The 24,149-nt window shown below is 44.1% G+C and overlaps 1 protein-coding gene and 1 pseudogene across 4 annotated transcripts in view; both read left to right on the top strand.

The window, feature by feature from the left end:
* The first annotated feature begins 5,485 nt into the window (after positions 1 to 5,485).
* Positions 5,486 to 5,654, top strand: LOC112544110 (U2 spliceosomal RNA; annotated as a pseudogene).
* Positions 5,655 to 6,049: 395 nt separating this feature from the next.
* The window catches only part of MAP3K1 (mitogen-activated protein kinase kinase kinase 1), a 94,760-nt gene continuing 76,660 nt past the window's right edge, over positions 6,050 to 24,149 (top strand). The window contains exon 1 of one of the 4 annotated variants that reach the window (XM_075932433.1): positions 6,050 to 6,180. In XM_075932433.1, the coding sequence (XP_075788548.1) occupies positions 6,065 to 6,180 (116 nt within the window). In that variant the 5' untranslated portion in view covers positions 6,050 to 6,064. Of the gene's footprint in view, positions 6,181 to 6,235; positions 7,098 to 7,286; positions 7,310 to 7,430; positions 7,904 to 24,149 lie in introns of those variants that run through there. The other 3 variants (XM_075932431.1, XM_075932434.1, XM_075932432.1) reach the window with 3 other exon arrangements.

The raw sequence follows: 24,149 nt of genomic DNA, 5'->3' as shown, positions 1-24,149 counted from the left end.
TCTTTTCCTACTGTGGGTAAAGCTATTTGGGCTATAAATACAGGTAATTTTTTTGGAAGTGATATGATTGTCAAGTTGTGTCTCCTTCTAGTCTGGCTAAAAACATCTGCAGACTGCTCAGACAGCTTTTGTGGCATAAACCAGATATATCTCCAAGCCTGCGACATTGTCCTGCTGATTCGCAACCCACAACCATACTGTGGCACACCACTGAGATTTGGCCTAGTTTTTGTGTTTACTAATACTTTGGTATTTATGCCTTCTTTGCCTTTGCCTCGTAGAAGCTGCAACTGATAAAACTGTGTTTGTCCCACATGGTCCTGCTCTTGTCGATGCTAGCAGCAAGATGAAAAAACAGAGAAAAGGAGGAACAGTAGTTATTTTTAGGTGGGTGTTTTGGGGAGGAAGATTGGTCCTTCTTCCTTTTTTCTCCCCCTTTTATTTTTCATGTTCCTCACTGCCCTTCCTGTAGGTTGGCTCCTCAATATCATAAGCGCAATGCTTCTTTTTTTGTCTACATCTACATAAGAACATAAGACTGGCCATACTGGGTCAGACCAAAGGTCCATCTAGCTCAATATCCTTTCTGCCGACAGTGGCCAATGCCTGATGCCCCAGAGGGAGGGAACACAACAGGTAATCCTCACATGATCCCTCTCCTGTCACCCATTTCCAGACAAAATGGAGAAAGGATGTGCTAATAGTTGGATTTCTTCCCTATATTTTCCCCTTCATGTTTCTATACAGTGAGTAGTAGCCTGTGACAGAGAGTCTCCAAGCTTGGGCTGACAATTCAGATTCACAGGGTTCAGACTACAGCACTAAAAATAACTATATCATATGTGATCCTGTATAGGCTTCAGAGCCTGAGTTCCAGCCTAAACAGCAATGTCTCCACTGATATTTTAGTGTGGTAGTCCAAGTCCTACAAATAAGAGTCTGTTGAGTTGGTCTCTAAGACTTGCTGCCACTGGCTGTGTAGATACTCTTGGCACATGCCTACACTACAGTTAGACACCTGCTGTTGGCCTATGGCTGCTGACTCAGGCTTGCGTGGCTTGCGCTCTGTAATTGTGGTGTAGATTTTCAGGCTTGGGCTATACCCAGAATCCTGGGACCCTCCCACAATGAAGGGTCTTACAGTCCGGGCTCCAGCCTGAGCCTGAACATGTGCATAGCAATTAAATAGTCTTACAACCCAAGCCCAGCAAGCAGGAGACAGATGGGTTTTTAATTACAGTGCAGATATACCTGTAGAGCCCTATAATATCTGTGCCAGTGGCAGAAGATGCAATGAGGGATGGAAGTGCTGGGGTAAAGAATGGCAGGAGAACCAGTCTACTACTAGTCTTCTGAGGCTGAGATGCTACTGCTGCTGTCACCTCAGATATTCAAAAGAATAATTAGTATAACTCTATTTGCAAAAGTCCTTTCAGAAAAACTTGAGTATGTTTTCAGAGGAATTGGATGCAAAGGAGCCTCTGATCTGCATCATTCAAGATCACAATAATCATATCAAGAGATTCCTTTACCGCATTTAGGCATGCAGAGCCTCTTTTCTTTAGGAAGAACAGCTCTTGCGCAAGAGAGGTTTTTTGCACAAAAAATGGAGCCTCATTAATTATGCAAATGAGGCATGGCGATATTCCATGCTTTGCCTCATTTGCATATTGTTTATGCAAGAGGGGGCAGTGTAGACATAGCCTCAGGTTATAAAATATATTTGTAATTTTTAAAGCTATGTATACTCAAGATCTGAATATTTGAAACAGATGTACTCATTTTTAACAGGATTTCTGTTCATGTTAGAATGCAGTCTCTCTTGGAAATTGTTAGTGGGCTTTATTAGTCATGTTCAAAAGGAGCAAAGCCTTCTTAGATAAGGATTCCTTCATTCTAACACCTAAAATAACCCCAATATAGGATTATTTCCAACAGATACAGTTCTTACCATCTTTTTGAACTGAGAAATTATTTGTCTGTCAGCCAGTGATGGCACGTCTACACAGCAGGACTGAAGCTGAAATAAGCTATGCAACGTGAGCTACGTCAATTGCGTAGCTTAAATCAAAATAGCTTATTTTGGCTTTTGGTGCTGTCTACACAGAAAGAAGTCTAAGACAGAGCACTCTTCCTCCAACTTCCCTTACTCCTCATAAAATGAGGGTTACAGGAGTCGGAATAAGAAGTCCTCCAGCTCAAAGTTATTTTGACATTATGTCGAAATAACTGCTTGCTCCGTAGACACGGACTCTGTTATTTCAGAATAATGTCAGTGTCATGGGGTGTGCATGCCTCACACTGGAGCAGAGGGAGTGAAAACCCTGTGGGCGGAAGAAGCCTCACCCCTTCAACCAGACTGGGCATACTCCAAGTGCTGGGGCAGCATAAAAAGCAAGAGAGCATCTCAGTCTGGGCTGGACAGCAAAGGAGAAGAACCTCCGGTCAGAGCTCCCAAGTTGCAGAAGCCAGCGAGAACCAGAGTCCCGGGAGATGGCTGCTACGCACCCCCCTCGGAATCCCAGGGAGAAACTGCTACCGGGGAACTGGGAGACTCAGCCGCTACATGGGAGGTTGACCTGCCAGAATCAGTAAGAAGTGACCCAGAAAGGATAAAGGAGCAGCCTTTCACAACCAGGTATACTTGGCGTGTTTCGGCTGGATTCCCCACTGAGGGAGTGGTAGACCATTCTGCTGCTCACAGGAGCCTGGGTTGGGACCCCATGGAGCAGTGTAGGCCTGGGACCCCCTACCGGGATGCTTGCTTCAACCCTACTGACTATGGCCATTAAGTCCTACTGCTCTGTAGCAAGTACTACTTACTGACTCTGTGCTGCCCTGAGACAAGGGCTATTTACTGACTCTGGCCATTGGACCATACTACCCTGCGACAAAGGCTACTTACTGACTCTGGCCACTAGGCCACACTACTCCAGAGAGAAGGCTGACGACAGACTCTGACTGGTAGACTGTACTGCCCTGAGAGAAGGACAGCACTATTGACCTTGGACACTAAGCTCAACTTTCATAGACCACAAGGGGGTATTTATGGACTACAGAGACAGCTAATGACCCTGTGGGCAATCAGGAGGTGTCCACACCCCTGAATATCTTCACTCCTATGATGGGATGTGCATATGTCACCATAGTCTGTTATTCCAAAATAATGCTGCTGTGTAGACATAGCCTAAGAGCTTTAAGTAAGAAAGGGAGGAGGGGGAGTTTTTAAAAGAAAGGAGAAGTGTTAGAAGAGCAATGGTAAAGCAGAGTCAAGAGGGCACTATCAGTCTCCAGGTGAGTTACCACTCAATTGTCTGAGTTTTCTATCATGTGGCGGTGCAAACACAAAAGAGAGATGGCTATGGAACATGTTCACTTTCCCTTCAGCTATAGCCCATCTAAGCACTTGTAGACTGAATGTGAATGAGCTGTCTATGAGCATATTTTCACAACCAAACCTACCATGTCAGAGGATCCAGTTATCATGAGGTGTTACACTTTGCTTGTATAGGCATGACCAAAAGCTGTTATGTTATATAATTCATTTTCTCTCTCATCTTTACTTTGTGCAGACAGTATTGCCTACTTTATGTATTCAGAAGCATAGAAGATTCTTAACTGCATGTTGTTTCTATGTGTAACTGTGTTTGAGATTAACTGTGTTGAAAACTATGCTGAATTCATATTATTTTAGGTATTGAGAAAAAGATGAGCCTTCAGCTTGCCAAAATTTACCATATTCCCATATAGAACTTTATCTGTGTATAACAGCCACACTCTTTCAATTGTTGCAAGACAACAACTTGAGGATCTAGGCCAAAGACTTCAGTTTCATAATCAGTCTTGGATGTTACCACTTACAATTTAGGGGAAATGTGCACATAGAAAACGATTAACTTCATATTAGTCTATAGTACCGCAGATTTTAAATTAAATTAACTCATTGGAGCGCAATAGTTTGAGAGTTCCTTGATTGCAGTGCTTTTCTTCAACACAAACAGGTTTTCTGCAGAATGAATACCTGCAGGATATGACGCAATGGCAATCTTATTTCTTCAATATATTTCATGCTTTGTACATTCATGCTTAATGATACTCATTAAATGCAAAATAATTTAAACCTAAACAAGTAGACAAATATTGATGTTCCCCTGGTACAGAATATATTTCTAATTTTGAGAAGTCCATTAGTTTCAGTGTTTCCTTTCAAAGTACAAAAACTCATTCATCTAATCTAATACCTTCAATACTTACTTCATTTTCAGTTTCTTTTAATTGATTTCCTATATATGCTTAGCTATTAGAACGACTTGCTTTTAACTATCTCTTGTTGCTTAATAAGTTTAAATTGATGGTTTAAAATTCTTCTCTAAGTTTGTATGTTCTGTGACTATTTTGTCTGTTCCATGTGTCTAAATCTTCTCTCTGTCCCTGTTTTAACTATCAAGTATGGTCTTGGTAGCGGGATTACTATAAGGTGGTTGCATAACTGTCTGGAACCCCATTGTCAGAGTTTAGTTATTAATGATTTTAAGTCATGCAGGAAGGGCACAAGTGGGGTTCCACAGGGATCTGTTCTGAGACCAGTTCTGCTCAATATCTTCATCAACAATTTAGATGGTGGCATAGAGAGTATGCTTATTAAGTTTGCAGATGATACCAAGTTGAGAGGGGTTGCTTTGGAGGATAGGGTCATAATTCAAAATGATCTGGATAAATTGGAGAAATGGTTGGAGGTAAATAGGATGAAGTTTAATAAGGACAAATGCAAAGTACTCTACTCAGGAACGAACAATCAGTTTCACACATACAGAATGGGAAGTGACTGTCTGAAGGAGTACGGCAGAAAGGCATCTAGGGGTCATAGTGGACCACAAGCTAAATATGAGTCCACAATGTGATACTGTTGCAAAAAAAGCAAACATGATTCTAGGATGCATTAACAGGAGTGTTGTGAACAAGACACGAGAAGTCATTCTTCTGCTCTACTCTGCATTGATTAGGCCTCAGTTGGAGTATTGTGTCCAGTTCTGGTCACCACATTTCAAGAAAGATGTGGAGAAATTGGAGGTCCAGAGAAGAGCAACAAAAATGATTAACAGTCTAGAGAACATGAGCTATGACGGAAAGTTGAAAGAATTGGGCTTCTTTAGTTTGGAAAAGAGAAGCCGGACAGGGGACATGATATTTTCATGTATCTAAAAGGGCGTCATGGGAGAGGGGGAATCATTCTGTTTTGCTTCTGAGGATAGAACTAGAAGCAATGGTCTTAAACAGCAGCAAGTGAGGTTTAGGTTGGACATTAGGAAAAATTTCCTGTTAGGGTGGTTAAATACTGGAATAAATTGCATAGGGAAGTTGTGGAATCTCCCATCCCTGAAGATTTTTAAGAGCAGGTGAGACAGACATCTCTCAGGGGTGATCTAGATGGTACATGGTCCTGCCAGAAGGGCAGGGGACTGGACTTGATGATCTCTTGAGGTCCCTTCCAGTTCTAGTTTGGCTAAAATCAAGTGTAGTATCCTCAACCTGTCCTTTTGGACACACTACCCTGGTGCGCTATGACTGAATTATTTTTGGAGTAGGGAGCTGGATTTGCCCAGCCCTATGCATCAATCTGGTATTACAGTACCTCCAGGACTGGTGCACTACCATTCACTTGCTATACTACTACACAGTAATGTGTTCTCTCAAAACATTTGCTTGCTATTTTCATTCTATGATTCTAAAACAACAAGGAGTCTAGGGGCACTTCAAAGACTACCATGCTACCATGTTTTTAGGGTATTAGAACATAAGCTGTCATGAGCTTGAACTCACTTCCTCAGATGCTGAAAAGAAAAAATAACAACACAAGGGGAGGGAAGAAGGTACAGAGCTGGGAGTGCTAATTAAATCAGAATGGATAGGGCTAATCTCCAAGTGTGGTGAGGAGGTGCGTGTACTTGAATGGGAAACTATCTATTGTAATGCGAGTACAACTCTGGTGGAGGGGAGTTACCTCCAAACGAGGAGCTTGTATTCCCCACATTCTTAATACAACCCTCTCCCCTTTTCTCCGGCTATGGGATACGTTTTGCCGAGTGGAGGGAGATCTTCTCAGTACAGTGCAGGCGCGGGGGTGAAAATGTTTGCTTCTCAGCTGGAGTCCCATCGCCCCCGGCATCTGCGCCAGGCAAGGTAGGTGAGGCTCTCACTGGCCTCGCTACCGCCGCGGAGAGAGAAGCTCCCCAACTGCACGGAGCTTTCCGCGCTCTGGGGGAGCCGGGCAAGGACACACCGGTCAGAGTCTCGGGATAAGCCCCCCAGTCCGGCGGGCAGGAACCGGCCCCTTGATCTCCGAGGAGTGAAGGAGGCGGGGTCGCCTGCCGGGTCCTGCACCATCCAGCCCCCCCGCCAGGTGCTGGCTCCTCCGGCCCAGCCCCTTTCCCCAGGCAGGAGCCAGCCCGCCCAGCGTAGGTACGGCCAGGTCCTGCCACCACCTGCCCGCGGGCGGCGTCGAGCGACCGCTCCCAGCCTCACCTTCTCAACGCCCGTCCCGCCTGCGCTCAGTTCCCACCCCTCGTACGCCTTTGGCGCAGCCCACGCCGCTGCCGCAGCGGCCGGAGCGCGGCTCATCCCCCGCCTCCCTGCTCCGGAGCCCGATGTGACCCGCCAGAGAAAATGGCGGCGGCGGCGGGGACTCGCACCTCGTCGTCGGGATTATCCTCGGGCACCAGCGCGGACGCCGCCGCCGCCGCCTCCGGGAGCCTGCAGAGCGGCAGCGGCGCGGGCAGCTTGCCCGGCAGCGGCGGGGGGCTCCTGCGGGAGGCGGGCGGCGGCGGCTGCCGGGAGCAGCGCTCAGACTGGAGACGGAAGCAGCTGCGCAAAGTGCGGAGCGTGGAGCTGGACCGGCTGCCCGAGGCGCCCCTCTTCCTCGCCGGCTCGCCGGAGTCCCCCGAACCGCCGCCGCGCTGCCTCGCCGGGGGCTCCGGCCCCTCCAGCCCCGCGTCTTCCCCCGGCCGCTGCGCCGCGCCCCACGAGCCGCTGCCGGACGGGAGCCCCGTGGGAGCCGACCCCGCCGCCGAGAGAAGGATGGAGCCGTCTCCCCCTGCCGGGTGAGCGGCGCGGGGCTGGAGCGGGCGGCGGTGAGGACCCCGGCGCCTCACACGGGGCAGCCCGCGCAGGTGTTGGAGGTGGGGGGCCCGGCGCTGCTGGCGGCGTGGGATAGTGCGCGCCCGGAGCCTGGCCCCTGCCCCTCCTCGAGCTTTCGGGTCCCCCTCTCGGTGGAGACCCAGCCCCGGGAGCCTGGCGCTGCGCCCATGGGCAGGTAGCGGGGACGTGCTTTTCGGGCCCGGATTTGCTTGCAGGGGCGCTGGGATATGCGTGGGGGACGGTGTTATGGGGCAGAGGGGGTGGCTGGTGTGAGATCGCCCCCGACAGGCCCCCCGTGTTTGTGGGGAGCTGTCATCTGTAAGAGAAGGGGGGGGAGTAGGGGACTGGCCAGTAGCTTGTTGTGTTCAGTGCCTCGTTGACTTATGCGGCAGGCGCTGCAGGATAAAAGAGCTAGGATTGTATTTCCCAGGACTGTGTAGCCTGTGCATCAACTTCTCATTTGTGTTACCTTTGCCCTGCCAACCCGTTTGTGTGTGCTGCTTTCTGGAAGTCGTGACTCTTAGTTAAATGGGAATCGCAGCTGTTGGGGGGTGAGGGGAGTGATTTATTTCTGCCTGAGCTCCGAGAGGCTTTGAAGTTTGAATTTGCCCTGGTGGTTGAGGACCCAGGACCGGATGTGTCAGCCATTCAGTTTCAGTGCAGTTAAACCCGTTAACTCTTCCAAGCAGTGCAGCAGAGTGCATTTGATTTTTTTTTTCCTGCTAAAGCATCCTTCCCCCCGGATTCACCTCACCTCCCCACAAAAAAAGTGTGTCTGCTTTTCATAATCTATATAGTACTTATTCTAAACTACTTAGATTTTACATTTGCCTTTGCTTTCCCATCGGTATAGTTAAACATTAATAAAAATGAATCCTTTCTTCTGTGGCTTGTTTCACTTGAAGTTGTGGAACTGTTTTGGTTTTGCTGAATAAAAGACAGTTTACAAACATGAAATATCTACTCTGCAAAAGTGTAGAAAGTATAATGTGTTTGCAGTAATTATACTGGAGACTGCATATTGTGTAAGATGAGACGTGGTATCTTTATAGTGTTAGTCCTATTCTGTATTTTATTTGATAATACTTGAGATTTTATAGAGCTTTCCAATTTTATAGTTATTGTGATGCAATCCGGGGCACAAGTTCAATAACTAGGATACATTCAATATGTATCTTACACACGCAAAGGCATTCAGAATTGAAGCTACCATGAGCATATTTTAAAATGCTTTCTCATGTACTTCTGAATACGTTGTACTTAATACTTTTAACGTACACTTGCTAGCATTTAGTATGTGCATAGGTGAGAGTAATGGTGGAGATAGAGCTTGTAATCTTTATATAGATTTAACAATTACTGTAGTTTCATAAGGATTTTTATATGAGACTTCATGTGTAAATAGTGAATTGCAGCGCTTGGCGGTGAAGACTGAGTGTTGATAGGTTTACTTCTAAAGTTATTTTACAGAGAAAAAGAGCTTTTAGTTGGCTACTCAACTCACAACAAAGAAATCTGTCTTTCCCATTTGTGGTAGAAGGACATTCAAAAAAAGATTTCCATTCTAGAGAATGCTTTACTAATATGGCAATCTAAAATCAGCAATTGTTTGGGTATCTAGATGTATTCTGTGCAATATTTGTGGACTTTCACATTGCTGTAAATATAAACCAGTTACTTGACAGTAGTATGATACCAGCAGATGAAGCACCAGTGTAGTTATAGAAAGATTAATAGGAAATCTATGTTCATGAAGTTACTTCAAGGAAAAGATGATGTACAAAAGTTGGCAGTTGACTTGTTTTTATTTGATTTTGTATGATTATCTCTAGAGTTTTGACAAGGTATGAAACTAAAATATACTTTACTTCATTGTTACCTCATATATAGGTGTTACCATTGTAGCAATTAAATAATTCTGTACCACATAAGAGAAAAATAACTAGCATAAACAACATCAAAACATGCCTTTAAAACAGTAAAAGTTGCTTACAGTTTTCAGTGGGACTTATTGCTAGTTGTTATGGGTTCAGGAAGGTCAACATTTGTCACATCAGGCAATCACAGCTAAAATATTGACTCCATTCTTGCTTGCCAATTCCATGGATTTAAAAAAAATTCCTTAAGTTAGTTCCTGTTTTCTGTTTCAAACTCTTTTAAACCGTTTTTTTGTTTGTATTTAAAGCACCCAAATTTGCACATTGTTAAAGTATGAATGTAAATGTAATTTGAAGGAAGAAAGGTTTCAAGAACTTTAATGGCATATAGTACTCTTCCGTGGTTCTAATAATAGAGATGTAACAGTTATTTCATAGGACAAACTATTAAATGTCAAGGGTATTATTCTGTTTAATAGTGCATTGAGATAACACCATACTTCTGAAATTTTAGTTTGTCTCTGGTAATCATAAGAGAGTAACTTCAGGATTAATTATGCAGTAAATTCAGCAGTATTATATAAAACCTCATGTTAAATACTTGGGTATATTTGGTGCAGTGGGTGTGGGCACCCTCTTTTGTCAGAGTATTTCAATAATTTAAAACAATTTTTACACCAAGTAATACAGGCATATACTCAACCTGAAATCTAATCAAATACAAACTAATTATTTTGTGCACTAGTAGCATCCACAACATTCTGTGCATTATATAAATATGTAAGTGTGCACACAATCATTGCCCAGAAGACCTGAAAATCTAAGAAAGCAGACATATGATAGCTGAAGTAAAGTCCATCACAATATAATATTTTGCATTTATAGTACACTAGTGTTTAAACACTAGTTATTCTCTTCTTCCCCTAAAACTCTTCATTATTAGATAGCAAATACTATTCTTGCTCTCCAATCCCCCTACCAGTATTTTTGGTATTACAATCACATTTTCTTTTTTATAAATAGATGTTCCTTTTCTATTTCTGTGTGAAAGAACTGTACAAAGCAGCAGGATGATCTGGGGAAATAATGAAATTGACTTTGCAGGGTGCTGTCAAATATACAGAAATGTTGTTTCATTAATCTTTCTGTTATATTATCTTTGTCATAATAGTACGTAAAACTGTCAGGAAAAAATGATTTTGATGGTTTTTGGTTCATTTGCTAATATTAATGTGAAGTGTAACCTGAACATAAAAGTTATTTTCCATGTTGCTGATATGGACTTATCTATACTGTTTATACTTGTACACTGAGCAAATTATGAACTTAATAGATAAATGCTAGGCTTTATTGGAATTTGGAGAGAGATACAGTTAGTTTTGGGCAGGAATCCATGAAAAACCAAGATAGAACTTCTTAACATTTCAATTTTTTATCAAAATTAAATGCTTCACACACTACTTTTCAAAAATCTAGCATTCTATTGTCTTTATCAGAGTACTACATTCCTGAGGTAAGGCAACCTTTTGTGCCACTGACATAGTTCTGTTGCCAGAGAAGGCAGGGAAAGTATACTGTTGATTTAAGACCTGTAGGGAATCTTTATTATGATTAACTGAAGAGTATTGCTGTAGGAACTTAAAGCATTTTAGAGAGATGCTGTAACTTGCAGAAGTAGTGAAATGAGACAGTTTTTCCAGTTAATTGATAAAATTCTTATAGTGTTCATTCCAAGGCAGTTAGAATAAATATTGAGCAAAGAAAGTTAATGCTTTCTCTCTAGATTTAATATAACTTCTTTACAGTGTTCACATCAAATAATGGCCAATTATTTTCTTATATTGGCATGGATGACTAGTTAACTAGCGTTCAATACAAAACTAACACTGTCAACCACATTTTTTTTTATAAAAACAAAAAGCAGGAAGTGCTGCAATTTGGCTTTCTTTACAGGTCTCTTCTTTATCCGGTGTTTGAGTAATAACTTTTTTGCATAGAAGTTTTGCTGTCTGTCACACATAATTGTTCTAATTAGTTCATTTTCAATTATATGCACTAAAAATGGTAGATTTGTTATCAGATATCTCACATGTAAAGAAGGCATGGCTTGCTGCAGATCCTACATTAGTATGCAGATAAGTAACTAATGTAGTTTGTTGATCTTCTTGTGTTGGAATTTGTATTGTGGCATGTCAGACACCTGTAGCACACTGAATAAGTGATAATGAATGGTATATATTGCATCCTTTCCATATACTTTCATACGTACGGCACCTGCTAACCTGAGTTGGTCCTTTCAATTGAAGTTAAAATGTGTTTGGCATATAAGGTGCTTTCTGGGTGGATGAATGTAAGAAAATATAATTAAGATAACATTTTGTGTATTCTGATCAGGTCAGTAATGTAGACTATCTTTCAATGATAGTGGAAAGTTTAATTACATGCCTAAGAGCTCAGAAATAGAAAAACACTTCTCCACCCACTATCTTAACACTAGCTTTTTTTCGGGTGGAAGAGTGAGCGGAAGCACCATGAAAGTGATGAATGCCATTCTGGTAAATTTCATCCTGCTGTAACTGCTGAGGAAGCACTGTGCAAGTTCAGCACAACAGATGCCAGAATCTCATGATGGATCCACTCAGACACTGGTTTAATAGAGTTAAGGTGATGTAAGGAGAAAGGGATACATGTAATGCCAAGCAAAATTTAAGCATCTGTGTCTGAATTTTAAATAGGATGTGATAACTTCATTACCATATTAGGATTTGCAACTCTGAATTTCAGGTGCCTATGTACAGTAAAAATTAAATCTCTTGCTTCAAGATTTAAACTGCATGGGACTGAAGAAGGAATTTATTTTACCTTTTTTACTGGTTTTCTCCTATCTTTTATGTGACCTACAGGTACTTTTGTGATAGGATTGGTTGTGTTCGTTTCTTTCTGAAGTATCAGGTATTCAAGTACAGTATTGCTCACGTCAGGATGTTGTATTAGACGGTTTGATCTAGTATGGCAGTTCCTTTGATCCTCTGTGAAGTGTACAGATAGTGCCTTTAACTTATCTGAAGCCCTCTCGGTGGAATTAATGCAATTGAAGGTTAAACTTTCACTCCTATTGATGGAGGGTGTTACCCACAGAGATGTTAGAGTCAAATAAATTGTGTAGATTGTGCACATCCCAACAGTGTGAGTGTGTAATGTTTTGAAGGTAAATTCAAATCACCTTTAAGACTTGAAAGAGGAGTGAAAAATAGCTTCCCTGTAGCTCTTTAGTGTCTGGTGCATTTGTTACATAGCAAAGTTGGGTTTTGATTAAGTTTAAATGCTGTTTTGTGTGCAGATTGCACAAGCAGTAGTGGTTAGGAATGGTTTGAATTTTTTGGAGTTTAAAACACTTTTTTTGGGTCTGTTTTTCAGAGTTCTCAGTCTTCTGTCAGAGCCTGAGGTTCACATTACTCTTGTCCCCCAGTCTCCCTTCTTCCCTCCCCCCGCTTACAACTTACACTTCAGGTTCTATGATTGTAGGCTCTGTTTTTATCAGAGCACATTGTTATTCAATGCAAGGTCCACAAGTCAGTGGTGGCTTCCTATCAATTGTAATCTCTGGCAGTACAGAAAGGCTGCTGTGAAGGCAGGCTCCCTGGAGCCTGCCCCTGCTCCACGTGGAAATATTCAGCACATCCCTTAGCCAAGGTGGGAGGGAGTAGAGGTTCCTGCTCACTGCTCCTGTTTTCAAGCACCACCCCCACATGTCCCATTGGTTGGGGAGGGGAACTAATGGGAGTTGGGGGGGGTGCCTGCAGAGAGGAGCAGCATGCAGAACAGTGTGCCCTCCCCATGGTCTGTAGGGGTGCACTGGCCCCTTCAGGATGTGGCATGGGATTGGGGCTGCCCAAAGTAAGTATGACCCCTCTCCAAGAGCCAGCCTCCTTCATCCCAAATCCTTGCCCCAGCTCTGAGCCCCACTGAGCTAGAATCCTGTACTCCTTGCTGTGCCCCGTACCTTAAGTTTCCTCTAATCTGCACGGCCTTGTGGCCACACATCTTTCTGTTAAGCCCTGCACAGGGGCTCAGGGCTGCAGCAGGGCAAGATACCTCTTCCCAAGCTCTGAAGCTGCTACAGTCAGGGGAGAGATGCCCTCTACTGCACAGAGTATTTAGAGGAGAGGGGCACTTCGTTGCTGGCCCCAAAGCTGCAGTGGCGGGGCTACGTCTAGACTATGGATTTTTTTTCATGACGCCAGAGGTATCCCAGAAAAACTCCACCGCGTCCAGGGAACGAATCTGCTTTTCCGCCCAAAAAAAAAAAAAGTGGAAGAGCAGACTCACTCTTTTGGAAGCCCTGTCTTCCTCCTTCCAGGAAGAAGATGATCTCTTCAGGAAGAGGAGGCTTTTCTGAAATTTGGCCCAGTATAGACATGCCAAATATCGGAAAAGCCGAAAAACTATCAGTTTGCGTACCTTTTTCCAATAGATCAGTGTCGCCTAGACATAGCCTGGCACAGCTCTGTGCTAGGGCCAGTGGGGAAGCAGATCTGGTTCCTGGGATGGAATGGAGAAGGTGGGAGAATGGGGCTTGGGGTGCTGCGCCTGCCCACAGCACCATCTCTTCTCTCCATAAGAATGGCCGTAATGGGTCAGACCAAAGGTTCATCTTACCCAGTATCCTGTCTGTCGACAGTGACCAGTGCCAGATGCCCCAGAGGGAGGGAACACAACAGGTAATCCTCACGTGATCCCTCTCCTGTCATCCATTTCCAGACTCCCCTTGCCTTGTTCTCCCCATCCCTTCCCACTCAGAGCTGGATTTGCTGGCCACTTCCAGGGGGCAGCATAGTGCCCCAGCAAAGGGCACCTTTGTTACCTTTGTTGCTGCCCAGGTAAACTCAAGTCCAAATCTCCTGCCCCTCCCTGAGCCCACTCAAACCCAGAGCCACCTCCCATACCCCAAGCTCCTCATCTCTAATTCCACCCCAAAGCCCACAATCTGAGTCAGAGCCTGTACCCTTTCGGTACCCCCAGTTGCCAGGCCTATCCTTCCTCAAACCAGGAGCCCCTCCTTATATCTCAAATCTCTCCGCTCTGAATCCACCCCACATTCTACACCTACTTCTGCATCACAGTCCCCTGCCTTAACCCACAGTCTCCTTTGGTATTCTGAATCTCTATAACCTACACCTCCAGATAGTTGGAGTTCAAGAGGGGGTGAGGCTATCTGCGGTAACCCACAGTCCCCATTTAAAGCTGAACCCTCTTTTTGTGTTCTCACCCGAACTCCTCAGGCCCCCCCCACTGTCTGTATACAGAATGACTTTTATGTGATACATCACCTCCATACTGCCTGTACCCTCTCTGCCAACCCTGACCCCCTTCCTAGAGCCAGCACCCATAACCCCTCCCAACACTTTGTTCCACCCTGAAGGTCCCTCCTATACCCAGACTCACTCCCAGAGCTTGCACTTCCCCTTGACCCAGGGTCAGACCAGAGCCCCCTCCCACTTTGTGAACCCAGTCCAGAGTCCCCTCCTAAATCCCAGCTCCCCTGCCCCGGCCTAGGGAAAGTTGGTGGGAGTGGGAGAGAGTCAGTGAGGGGAGGAGAATGGAGTGAGCAGGGCTTCCAGGAGAGGGCAGGGCTGACATTGAAGGCTTTTTTGGCCAAAGTGGCCTTGACTTCAAAAATAGTGAAGAACACTGGTCTACAGTATAGTGCTGCAGTGATATTACTGTGCTTCTCTAGTATAGCCATATCCCTACACTGAACAAAATTCTTTTCCAGTAGGCAATATTTCCCGGTACAAAAGTTATCTGTATTGTCAACCTTAACATTAAAAAGAATTAGTCCCTCCCAAATTGGAGCTTTAAAATATGATCAAATCATATGTTTTAGTCTCAACCTAAAAAAATAAAAAAACAAAAAATCCCTCCCCCTACTCCTCTGCCCATATTTAAAGATAATTTCAGGTTCAAAGGTCAATCTTTAGTGCACATACAAATGCACAATTCTTTCTGGCTACTCAGATGGAGTCTCCGCTTTCTCTCTCCTCTTGTATAAAATAAGGGAGTTAAGATAATAACAATTTCTCCTCTTCCTTTCCTTCCTTTTACAAAAGGACTCGATAGTAAATTGAGAACCAGAGACTGAATACATCATGACACACCCCCATACATAGAAGTTATATTACTTTTTAAGGATGGGAGGTGGCAGCCAATTTTATCAAAGGCAGTCTCACTTCCACTTAGGGATAGACCACAGGAAAATGGTGGCCATCAAGATGGTTTCGGTCTCATTGACAATAGTAGGAAATGGTGGCCATTTTAAACATCAGAAAATGTGAGTTGACAACCTTTTACGTTTTCATGAAATAGGTTAAGAGAAATTGTTGAGATAAAATTGCACGAGGTGGCAGTATTGTGTTATCAGCTATATGACAATATTTCATAAGAGCATAGAAATGCAAGATTTGTCATACTATATCAGAACCATGTTCACCTAGTTCTCTAGCTTGGTTCTTTTGCCAGCATCAGATGATTCATTGGAAGGTGGAGAAACCACACAGTAGGTACATTTGGGATAATCTGCCTGCTGTGAGAATCTCATCCTTAATAGTCAAAGATTACCTTAACTCTGAAACACAAGGTTTTATGTCTCTTCTAAAACTCTTTTTTTTAATATTAACTCTTGTAACTTTTGAAATTCTTATCATCCTATCTTTCTCAGAATCTTGCTAACCTCTTGCCCTTAAAATTTATTCCCACAGAATATTGTTAATGTCTCATACATCGTATGAAAAAGCATTTCCTTTTTGTGTTTTGCATCTGCTACTTTTCATTGAAGTTCCCTTGTTCTTGTGCTCTGACATGAGAACAGAAGCTATGAGTGAGTTCTTTGATACTGCAATGGTTCCCAACCTGTGGTTCACAGCGGTACTGCATGAGGTCCATAGACAGTTTAAAAATAAGGATCGGGTCCACTGCAATGTGCCCAATCCTTACTTTTCTTTTTCTTCCCTTACTTTTTCTTTTACTTTTCTTTTCTCCCAGAGGGAGGGAGTCTGTGAAATTAATAGATTGAAAAAGGGTCTGTATGCTCAAAAAAGTTGGGAACCACTTCTATAATATTCATTATTTCATATATTGTTGCTGTGACCCTGTGGCCATATTTGCCTCTGTCTAAAATAAATAATCCCAGTCCCCTCAATTTCACTTTTATGAGGCTTTTTCTGAGCCCTTGAACTTTATTATCTTTGTCCTAACCCTTTAATTCGGCAGTGTCCTATTTGTAGTGAGATGACCATTACTGCACAGTGTTCTAATGATGGCATATCATTGATTTTCATAATGGCATTCTATTTTCTTTACTATTTTTCATGCGAGTCTAATGTATCCTGAGGTGGTTAGTAAGTAGAGGATTTTTCAGCTTTACAAAATAAGGCACAAGTCCCTTGAGCTGAGAGTTAATACAGAACCTTATGAGGAGTATGAGCAGTTAATTACATGGGACACCCGAACAGCAGTAGGCACCTGCCTCAGCCCACTACTCATCCTGAGCTAGGCATTCCCATGAGCCCAGGGATGTTACAAGTTTCCACGGGGGCTAAAGCATGGGTTCTGTCACACAAAATAAACTCATTGAACTCTTCATCAGTTTTTGTCTCCTTTTAATCATGGTCACGCACATGCCATGAATACTTGCTGGTCAGGGAGGATAAGGGTTAGGGTTATTGGAAAAGACTGATGATAGTGTTAACGTCCAGTTGTCAAAGTCACAGCTGTTGTGACAGAGTGGAGTGGAGTGCGCTGGTAAAAAACCATTTCCGGACAGTGAGAAGGAATGTGTGGGCATAGAGGGAGATTGCTGGATACAGTATTTTGCATGTGCTTCCAGGGAGGCTTTAGTGTCAGCGTAGTGGGAAGGTTGATGGGTGAAGAATTCTGAATGTGCTGCCAGATATGGATATTAGGGTATGTCTACACAGCAAAATTATTTTAAAATAACTTCCCTAGCATCTACACAGCCAAACCACTATTTTGAAATAAATTTGAAATAGTGGAGTGCTTATTTTGAATATGGTAAACCTCATTCTACAAGGAATAATGCCAAATTCGAAGTTGCGATTTCAAAATAAGTGCTGTGTAGACACTTATTTCGAAATAGGGGGCCTCCTGCCTTCCCAGGGTGCCCTGGTGGCCACTCCAGCCTCAACAAAGAACACTTCTCTCCCCCCCCCCCCCCCCCCCAGGAACCCTTAAAGGGGTAGACTCTGGCCACTGTGCTTGTGCCAGCTCCAAGCCTGCCGGCCCAGAGCCAGAAGTCACTGCCCCTGACCCAGTGGCCCCAAAACATAAGCCAGCAAGCCACTGGCAGCCAGCCCTCCACCGCTCCCCAGGAGCAGTCTGCCAGCTCCCAGGAGCCTGCCAGGGCCCAGAGAAGGCGGGCATCTTCCTGGTCCAGGATGGAGATCAAGGACCTTATTCAGGTTTCGGGGGGGGGGGGGAAGCCCCCAACATCCATGATCTCCACACTAGATGGAGGAAAGTGGCCTGGCCACCAAAGGCCACATGCGAATTCAGGAGCAGGTTTGCATGACAATCAAGTTGGTCCAGTAGGGCTCTTGCTACAGTTCAAAGACGGAGGCACCCTTATTGATTGATCGTGCAGTTGATGGAAATCTAAATGCAACATCCCTAATAAGGAGTCAGAGGGGAGGGGAGTTTAGAGCATCCCTTTTCAGGAGGAGAGAGAGGCAGAAACTCAGCACTCTGAAGCCTCTTGGAAAGGAGGAGATAAGGAGCTGACTGGATGGGATAGGTGTAGGAAAGAGAGGGTGAGTGGGTGCTGGCATCTGTGGAGTTGGGTAGAAGCAGAGGGCAGTTTGTTTGGAGTGTCTGACTCATGCAGGCCTGGGGAGAGGGGGGGAGAGAGAAGGCTGTAAGGGAAATGTGTGTGTGAAATTGCATGATTGCATTTCAAACAAAGTTTGCATAGGTGGTAACGGCTTAAGATAGAAAGAAGATGATTCTTTTAACAGAATGTTTTTGGAGTGTTGCAGATATCTAAAACTCTGAACTTAATGATTTAAAAAAAATCTGTGTTACCAATTAATAAACGGTGTATTGTATTGCATTAAGACTAGATCTCTGCTATTTGGTAGAGTTCTGGCTCTTATGAGTCAGAAGAAGCAAGTACTAACTTGAGCTGTTAGAAAAGTTGATATATGTACTCTCCAAGGGTAGTGTTAATTTTCTTTTTTAGTTTACTTCATATTAAATATCATAAGCATTGCTCCTTGTTAAAATATCTCTTATTTTAATATATTTTCTTCCACACACATGGATTGCTTAAAATTATGCATGTGTTTTGTTTGCATTGGGGGTGCATATCCACACACACTACCTCAATATTGGTGATACACATAAGAAAATTCAATCCACCCAAAGGACAATTTAACCCGCCCAAGAATAGAAAATGTTAGAGGGACCATTGCTTAGTGTGTATCTACTTTTTCCCTATCATGCTGAAAAATCTGTGATTCAGAGAGACTAGGGATGTCAACGTGTAGTCCACTATACAGTTAACTGATAAACTTTGGTTTATCAGTTAATCTTAGCGACTACAGGCACTCCCCCTAACAAGAGACATCAGTGTGTGTGTGTGGTGGGCGGGGGGAGCAGGAGCCAGTGCCCTGGAGAATCTGGCTTTAAGCAGGCTCCCCATAAGCACTGGATTGCCCCTCCACCCCGTGCTGTTGTCTCTGATAGAGAGGCAGCAGTGCAGAGGGTGTGTGGGGAAGGCTGGAGCTGATATGTGCAGGGAGATGGCTTTTAGCTTTGTGCACATGCTGGCTCTGCGGAGCCGCCTGCCTCCACCCTTGCTGTCTCCTACAGAGGCAGGGGGGAGCGGAAGGGGGGAGAGGGAGAGAAGAGGCAGGAGCTGGACAGAGGCTGCTGTGGAGGGGAAGGCTACTGCTGCGAAGCAGCCTCTGGCCACGGTAGCCAAGGCTGGCCGCAGATCAAGGCTCCTTTCCCCTCCTCTCTGCAGCAGCCTCTGTCTACTGGGAGCTCGTACCTCCCGTGGACAGGGGCTGGTGCCGCCCTGCACTGCTGCCTTTGATACAGAGGCAGCAGTGCAGGGCGGCAGGAGCCGGTCTGTGTGGGGAGCTTGTTTAATAATAATTATTGTTATTATTATTTTACAATTCTTGACATATTTTTCTATTATTTACTTAAATTTTCGAAGTTCTGGGAAACTTGAAAGGGCAAACAGTGGAGAGTATGTCAGATAATTTATTTTAACCACAAATGTTGAGATTCAAAAAGCTTAAGCTTTAAAACAGCTTTAACACAAATATTTCACATCACATGTCAAAACATACAAAGTAAATATCCTTGAACTCCGGTGCTCAAGCAACATTTTTTTGTACTTCGCTGAGCTGGGTCATCACTAGGGAGGTATAAGGCCCGGGTCAACCCCAAGCCTTACTCCCACTTCCCCTTTCTTCCAAACTCTGCCCCTGCTCCACCCCCTCCTACCTCAGTTGCACCCCTTCAAACCCCCTCCCTGAGCGGCTCAACCCAGGAGATTACCATGCAGAGGGAGGGGAGAGAAACAGGCAGACGCCAGCAGAAGGGGTCAGCCCTCTCTCCCCACCATGGCAGTAAGAAGCAGAATAACCTGGGCCCAGCCTGTTGCGCTTTTCTTTCTCAAGCCCGGTTTCCAGCTGCATTGCTTTGCTTCCTATTGCCTCTGGTGAGTGCGGGGACGGGGCCAAACCCTGTTGCTGGATCCAGCACATCACCCAGCCAACAATACCCAGGCTGCCCCAGAACACCTGGAGTCCTCTATTGTCTATTTATAAACATCAGTTATTGATAGAAATATTTGTCAGTTTGTGTGTGTATTATGAAATTAATGTTTACTGACATTTACTGATAAATAGACTTGGAAGGATGACACTTTTATGGGTAGTCACTTTGTCAGTATTTCACACAGCAGCAAAGGGAGAGAAATTCACTTTAAAAGAATCAGAAAAACGTGTCTGGAAAACCACAAAAATTGAAATAGGATGATGGGTCAGGTGTAATAATAGGTATTATTTCTAACTTGTTTTTTTTAATTAACTACTAGATTGTCATTTATTTAATCAATTAACTGAATATTCCAATAAACCACATTTAAAATATCCCACATTCCTTGATTCCTTTTGTTCATTCAGTAATAAAACAAATCCCTATGCATAACAGCAATGAGCACTCTAATTATAGACTATATCTATTTGCTTAATGTATGCAAAGTATTGTTACTGTTTAAATTAGTAAATAAGCTCATTGAAATAGCCATGAATGTCTTTTCCCAAAACAGTTTATTCCTAATTGTGCATCTTAATTGAGTGATTTTATTTGGAAAGGATGGCATTCTAAATTGTGACTAGGGATGCAGCTTTGAATGCCACTTTGAATGCTGCACAGAGCCCGGGGTCAGCTGAGGAGTCCCCAGCTGATCCTGGGCTCCACGTGGTGCTGCCGCTTTGAAATGCTGCAAGGAGCCTGATGCCTGTCTCCCTGTGCCATGCAAAGTGGCAGCGCTGTTCTCTCCGCCCCCCCCCCCCCCCCTTGCTGCCTCTACCTATATAATAGAGGCAGCAGGGCGGGGGGAGGCGGTGGAGTGACTAGTTGACTATCCTGTTGACTATCCAATAAGCATTTGCTTATTAGATAGCTGACTAGTCTTTTATATCCCTAGTTTGTGGTAAAACACACTATTGTGATATCTTCAGGCTTTCTTTCTAAAGTACAATTCAGCTTCAGCATGTTCAGATACAATAGTATAACTTCTTATATCCCAGTAAATATTCTGAAGCATATGATTTCCCTTAATACATCACCAGAAAAATAGTTGATGTTGACATGTTCTATCTTGCTATGTTGAATCAGAGTTAAGTGGCAGTGTTTTCCAGTTCTGCTTTTAGCAAAGATCTTCAATAGAGCTAGTAGGAGAAAAGTTATGTGGGTTGTTGAGGAGCTAAGCAAGGTAATGAGGGATCTTTGTCAAAATCAGACTGTCTTTGGGTAGATTTTTAATTTTTGGTATATTAGTAAAGTCTGATAAAATATTTTGTCCGTTTTTCTAATTAGCTCTGATCTGTTAGCTCTAGTTTTAATTTCTTGATTAATTTGACACTTGCAGAACCTCAGTCACAGTTGAAGGACCTTTTAGTGCTACTCATGAAGACACTCTGTATCAGAGAGATTACAGTCTAGAAATATGATGGATTCAGTTGACAAAATGGAAGAGGCAAACAGGAAGTTTGTGGGAGGTTGACTTAACACTAAGGATATGTCTACACTGCACAGCTATTTTGGGATATTGAAGGTATCCCAAAATAGCTACCCTGTGTATACACAAGCCACCCGTTATTTCAAAATATTTTTTGAAATAATGGGTGTGCTATTTCGCCAACCCTGCACGAGGGATAACTATTTTGAAATAGTTTCTAAATAAGATGCACAATTTGCATATCTTATTTTGAGTTTAGGGTGCTGTGTAGATGCACCCATAAACAAATAAAGTTTAGCATAAGAGGATGTTTTAGCTTGTTTCAGCTAGATTTCAATGAGGAAAATTTATTCACTTATCATCAAGCATATTGTTTTAAATAAGCACATGAGTAGTGTTATAGTTTAGTTAGGCCCCACTCCTGCAAATATTTATGCATAAAGACACAACTTCCTATTTTGCTATCGGATTTATGTGGAGAAACCCTTGTGTGAATGTGGAGCCCTGTTGATTTCAAGCGCAAGTGTGGATTTGGATGCAGGACGAGGGCCGTACTTCACCCTCATCTTGACGGTATTTGTCTCATCTATTGATTTTTAGTGCAGATCACCATACCAGAAAAACCCAATTCACAGGAAAATCAGGACCCAAAGACTGTTCAGTGTGTCAAATAGAGGAACTCTGCTGTTGCCTACACGTTATTCCTCAGGGAATTCTGCACCAGTAATCCAAAGTCTGCAATATTCTGCATATTTTTATAAAATAATGCAATATAGGCAGCCCCCGACTTGCAACGCAATGGGTTCCTGAGGAAGCATCGCAAGTCGGGGGTGTTGTAACTCGAACCCTCATTTACGATAGTTGTACGCTATTGTAAATGTGGGCCAAGGACGTATGTTGGGAGTTGGTGGCCCCTTCTACACTTACAAAAATGGTTGTCAGTGCAGGGGGTTGCAACTCAGGTGGTCGCATCTCGGGGGTTTCCTGTATAGTCACACCAGTTTCACTTATTTTGATAATTTATTTAAACTATCATATAGAAAAAAATAACTGGTCAGCATTTCCTATAACAGATCAGAGTTAAGTTACAAACACTTAATATCCATTACCCTGCATTCCAGTTATCCTGGAATGCAGGGTAATGGATTTTAATTTCAACTATATTATTTTGGTGTTCTATAAAGTAGAATATCACTTCAAATTTTTCAGACATTTACACAAGAAAGTTACACAGTTTTGCTCATAATGGTCTTGCGTTTTTTTTTTTAAAAAAGGTTAAGTAAAATAGATCCTGATCTGTAATCTAACCCTATTGTGCACATAGATCTTCCGAGCTGAGAATTCTGTTACTGTCATTTACAGGGCTCGCCGAATCACAGCGAGCCCTGCTCGCCAGCCACGCTACCTGGCGATCTGCACATGCGCAGATCGCCTGAACCCGGCTCTTCCGGTTACAATTTACTCACCCATGGCAAGTAGATTGAATTATTTGTCGAGCCCTGGTCATTTATAATAAGGCTCCTTTACAGCAGTCTGGCAAGGTAAATTTTCATTGACTGAGAATGGGAATAATTAACAAACATTAGCAGCTTGCCTTTTTAGTTGTTACGTTTCTGTTTTACCTCAGGAACATAGCCAGTTCTACACACCTCCTATACCTGCAAGCCAAAGGTTCAGCAACAGTGATGAGAGGGACACTAAGCTTCTTACTCATTCCTGTGCAGGCAGGCACCCAGCCTCATCCCCTGGACCAGTGTTTCCCAAATTATGGGCTGAGGTCTGGTACCGGGCTGCGGGGAAAAAAATACCAGGCCTCAGTGTGGCTGCTGGGAGGAGGTGGGGGAAGGGAAGGAATTGGTTGCTGGGAAGCAGGGCTGGGGGCAGCGGCGCTGTCCTGCAGAGAGCCAGGTGTGTGGGCGGTGGAAGCAGGGTTGGGGGCAGTGGGGCTGTCCCGCAGAGATGGGGGGGGGAGGCGGGTGGCGGAACCAGGGCTGGACAGGAGCCGGGGGAAGGTCAGAAGGAGGAGGACAGGAGAACCAGCTGCTGGAAGCCGGGCTGGACGGGGGCAGCGGAGCTGGTCGGGGGGAGGGGGAGCGACCAGGGGGATTGGTGGGGGGCAGGGGGAACTGGCCACCGGAAGCAGGGCTGGACGGGGGCAGCAGGGCTGGACTGGGGAGATCGAGAGAAGTGTGTGTGTTTGGGGGGACGGGGGGACGGGGGACTGACCTGGACACATGCAGACCCTGGCAGACGAGTGAGTCTGGCCGGGGATTCCATTCCCCCCTTACCCCTACATACCCTCCCTCAAGTAGTTGTGAACTGCCTGGCAGGTAGACCTACTCAGACAGAGGGAGCACATCTAACAGCCAGGCAGTTCGCAGCTAAGGACTGATACACCGAATTATAATAAAACTTACCTAATTAGAAAATACCAGGCATTTTATATGGCTGGTAATTTCTCAGTTTCTTTCCTGGACGAAACCTTGGCTCTGCTGTCTATGGGGCTGTGCTCCCTGCTGCCAGCCCCAGTGGGGGCTGTTCTCCCTACCATGTGGGTCCTGCTACGTCGGGGCTGTGCTCCCCACCACCAGTCAGCCCTTGAACCTGGCCAGCCGGGGCTCTTTGGTCCAGCAATATCTGTGGTTCTTACAGACCACGGATATTGCCAGACCAGAGAGTCCCTGATTTTAGAGGTACAACCTGTAGTGCTTGTATTTAGATTTCTAGTCTTTATATATTAACCAGGTGAACTTGCTTGCCTGGTATTAAATGAGGCTATTGATGCAATAGGCATATCATAAACTTAATGGGATGATGATAATGGGGATGTTACCAGCTAACCGTTTTAACCAATAAGCAATTGT

Source organism: Pelodiscus sinensis, chromosome 6 (genome assembly GCF_049634645.1).
Source record: "Pelodiscus sinensis isolate JC-2024 chromosome 6, ASM4963464v1, whole genome shotgun sequence".
Lineage (NCBI taxonomy): Eukaryota > Metazoa > Chordata > Testudines > Trionychidae > Pelodiscus > Pelodiscus sinensis.
This window is presented reverse-complemented; position numbering and strand designations above follow the sequence as displayed.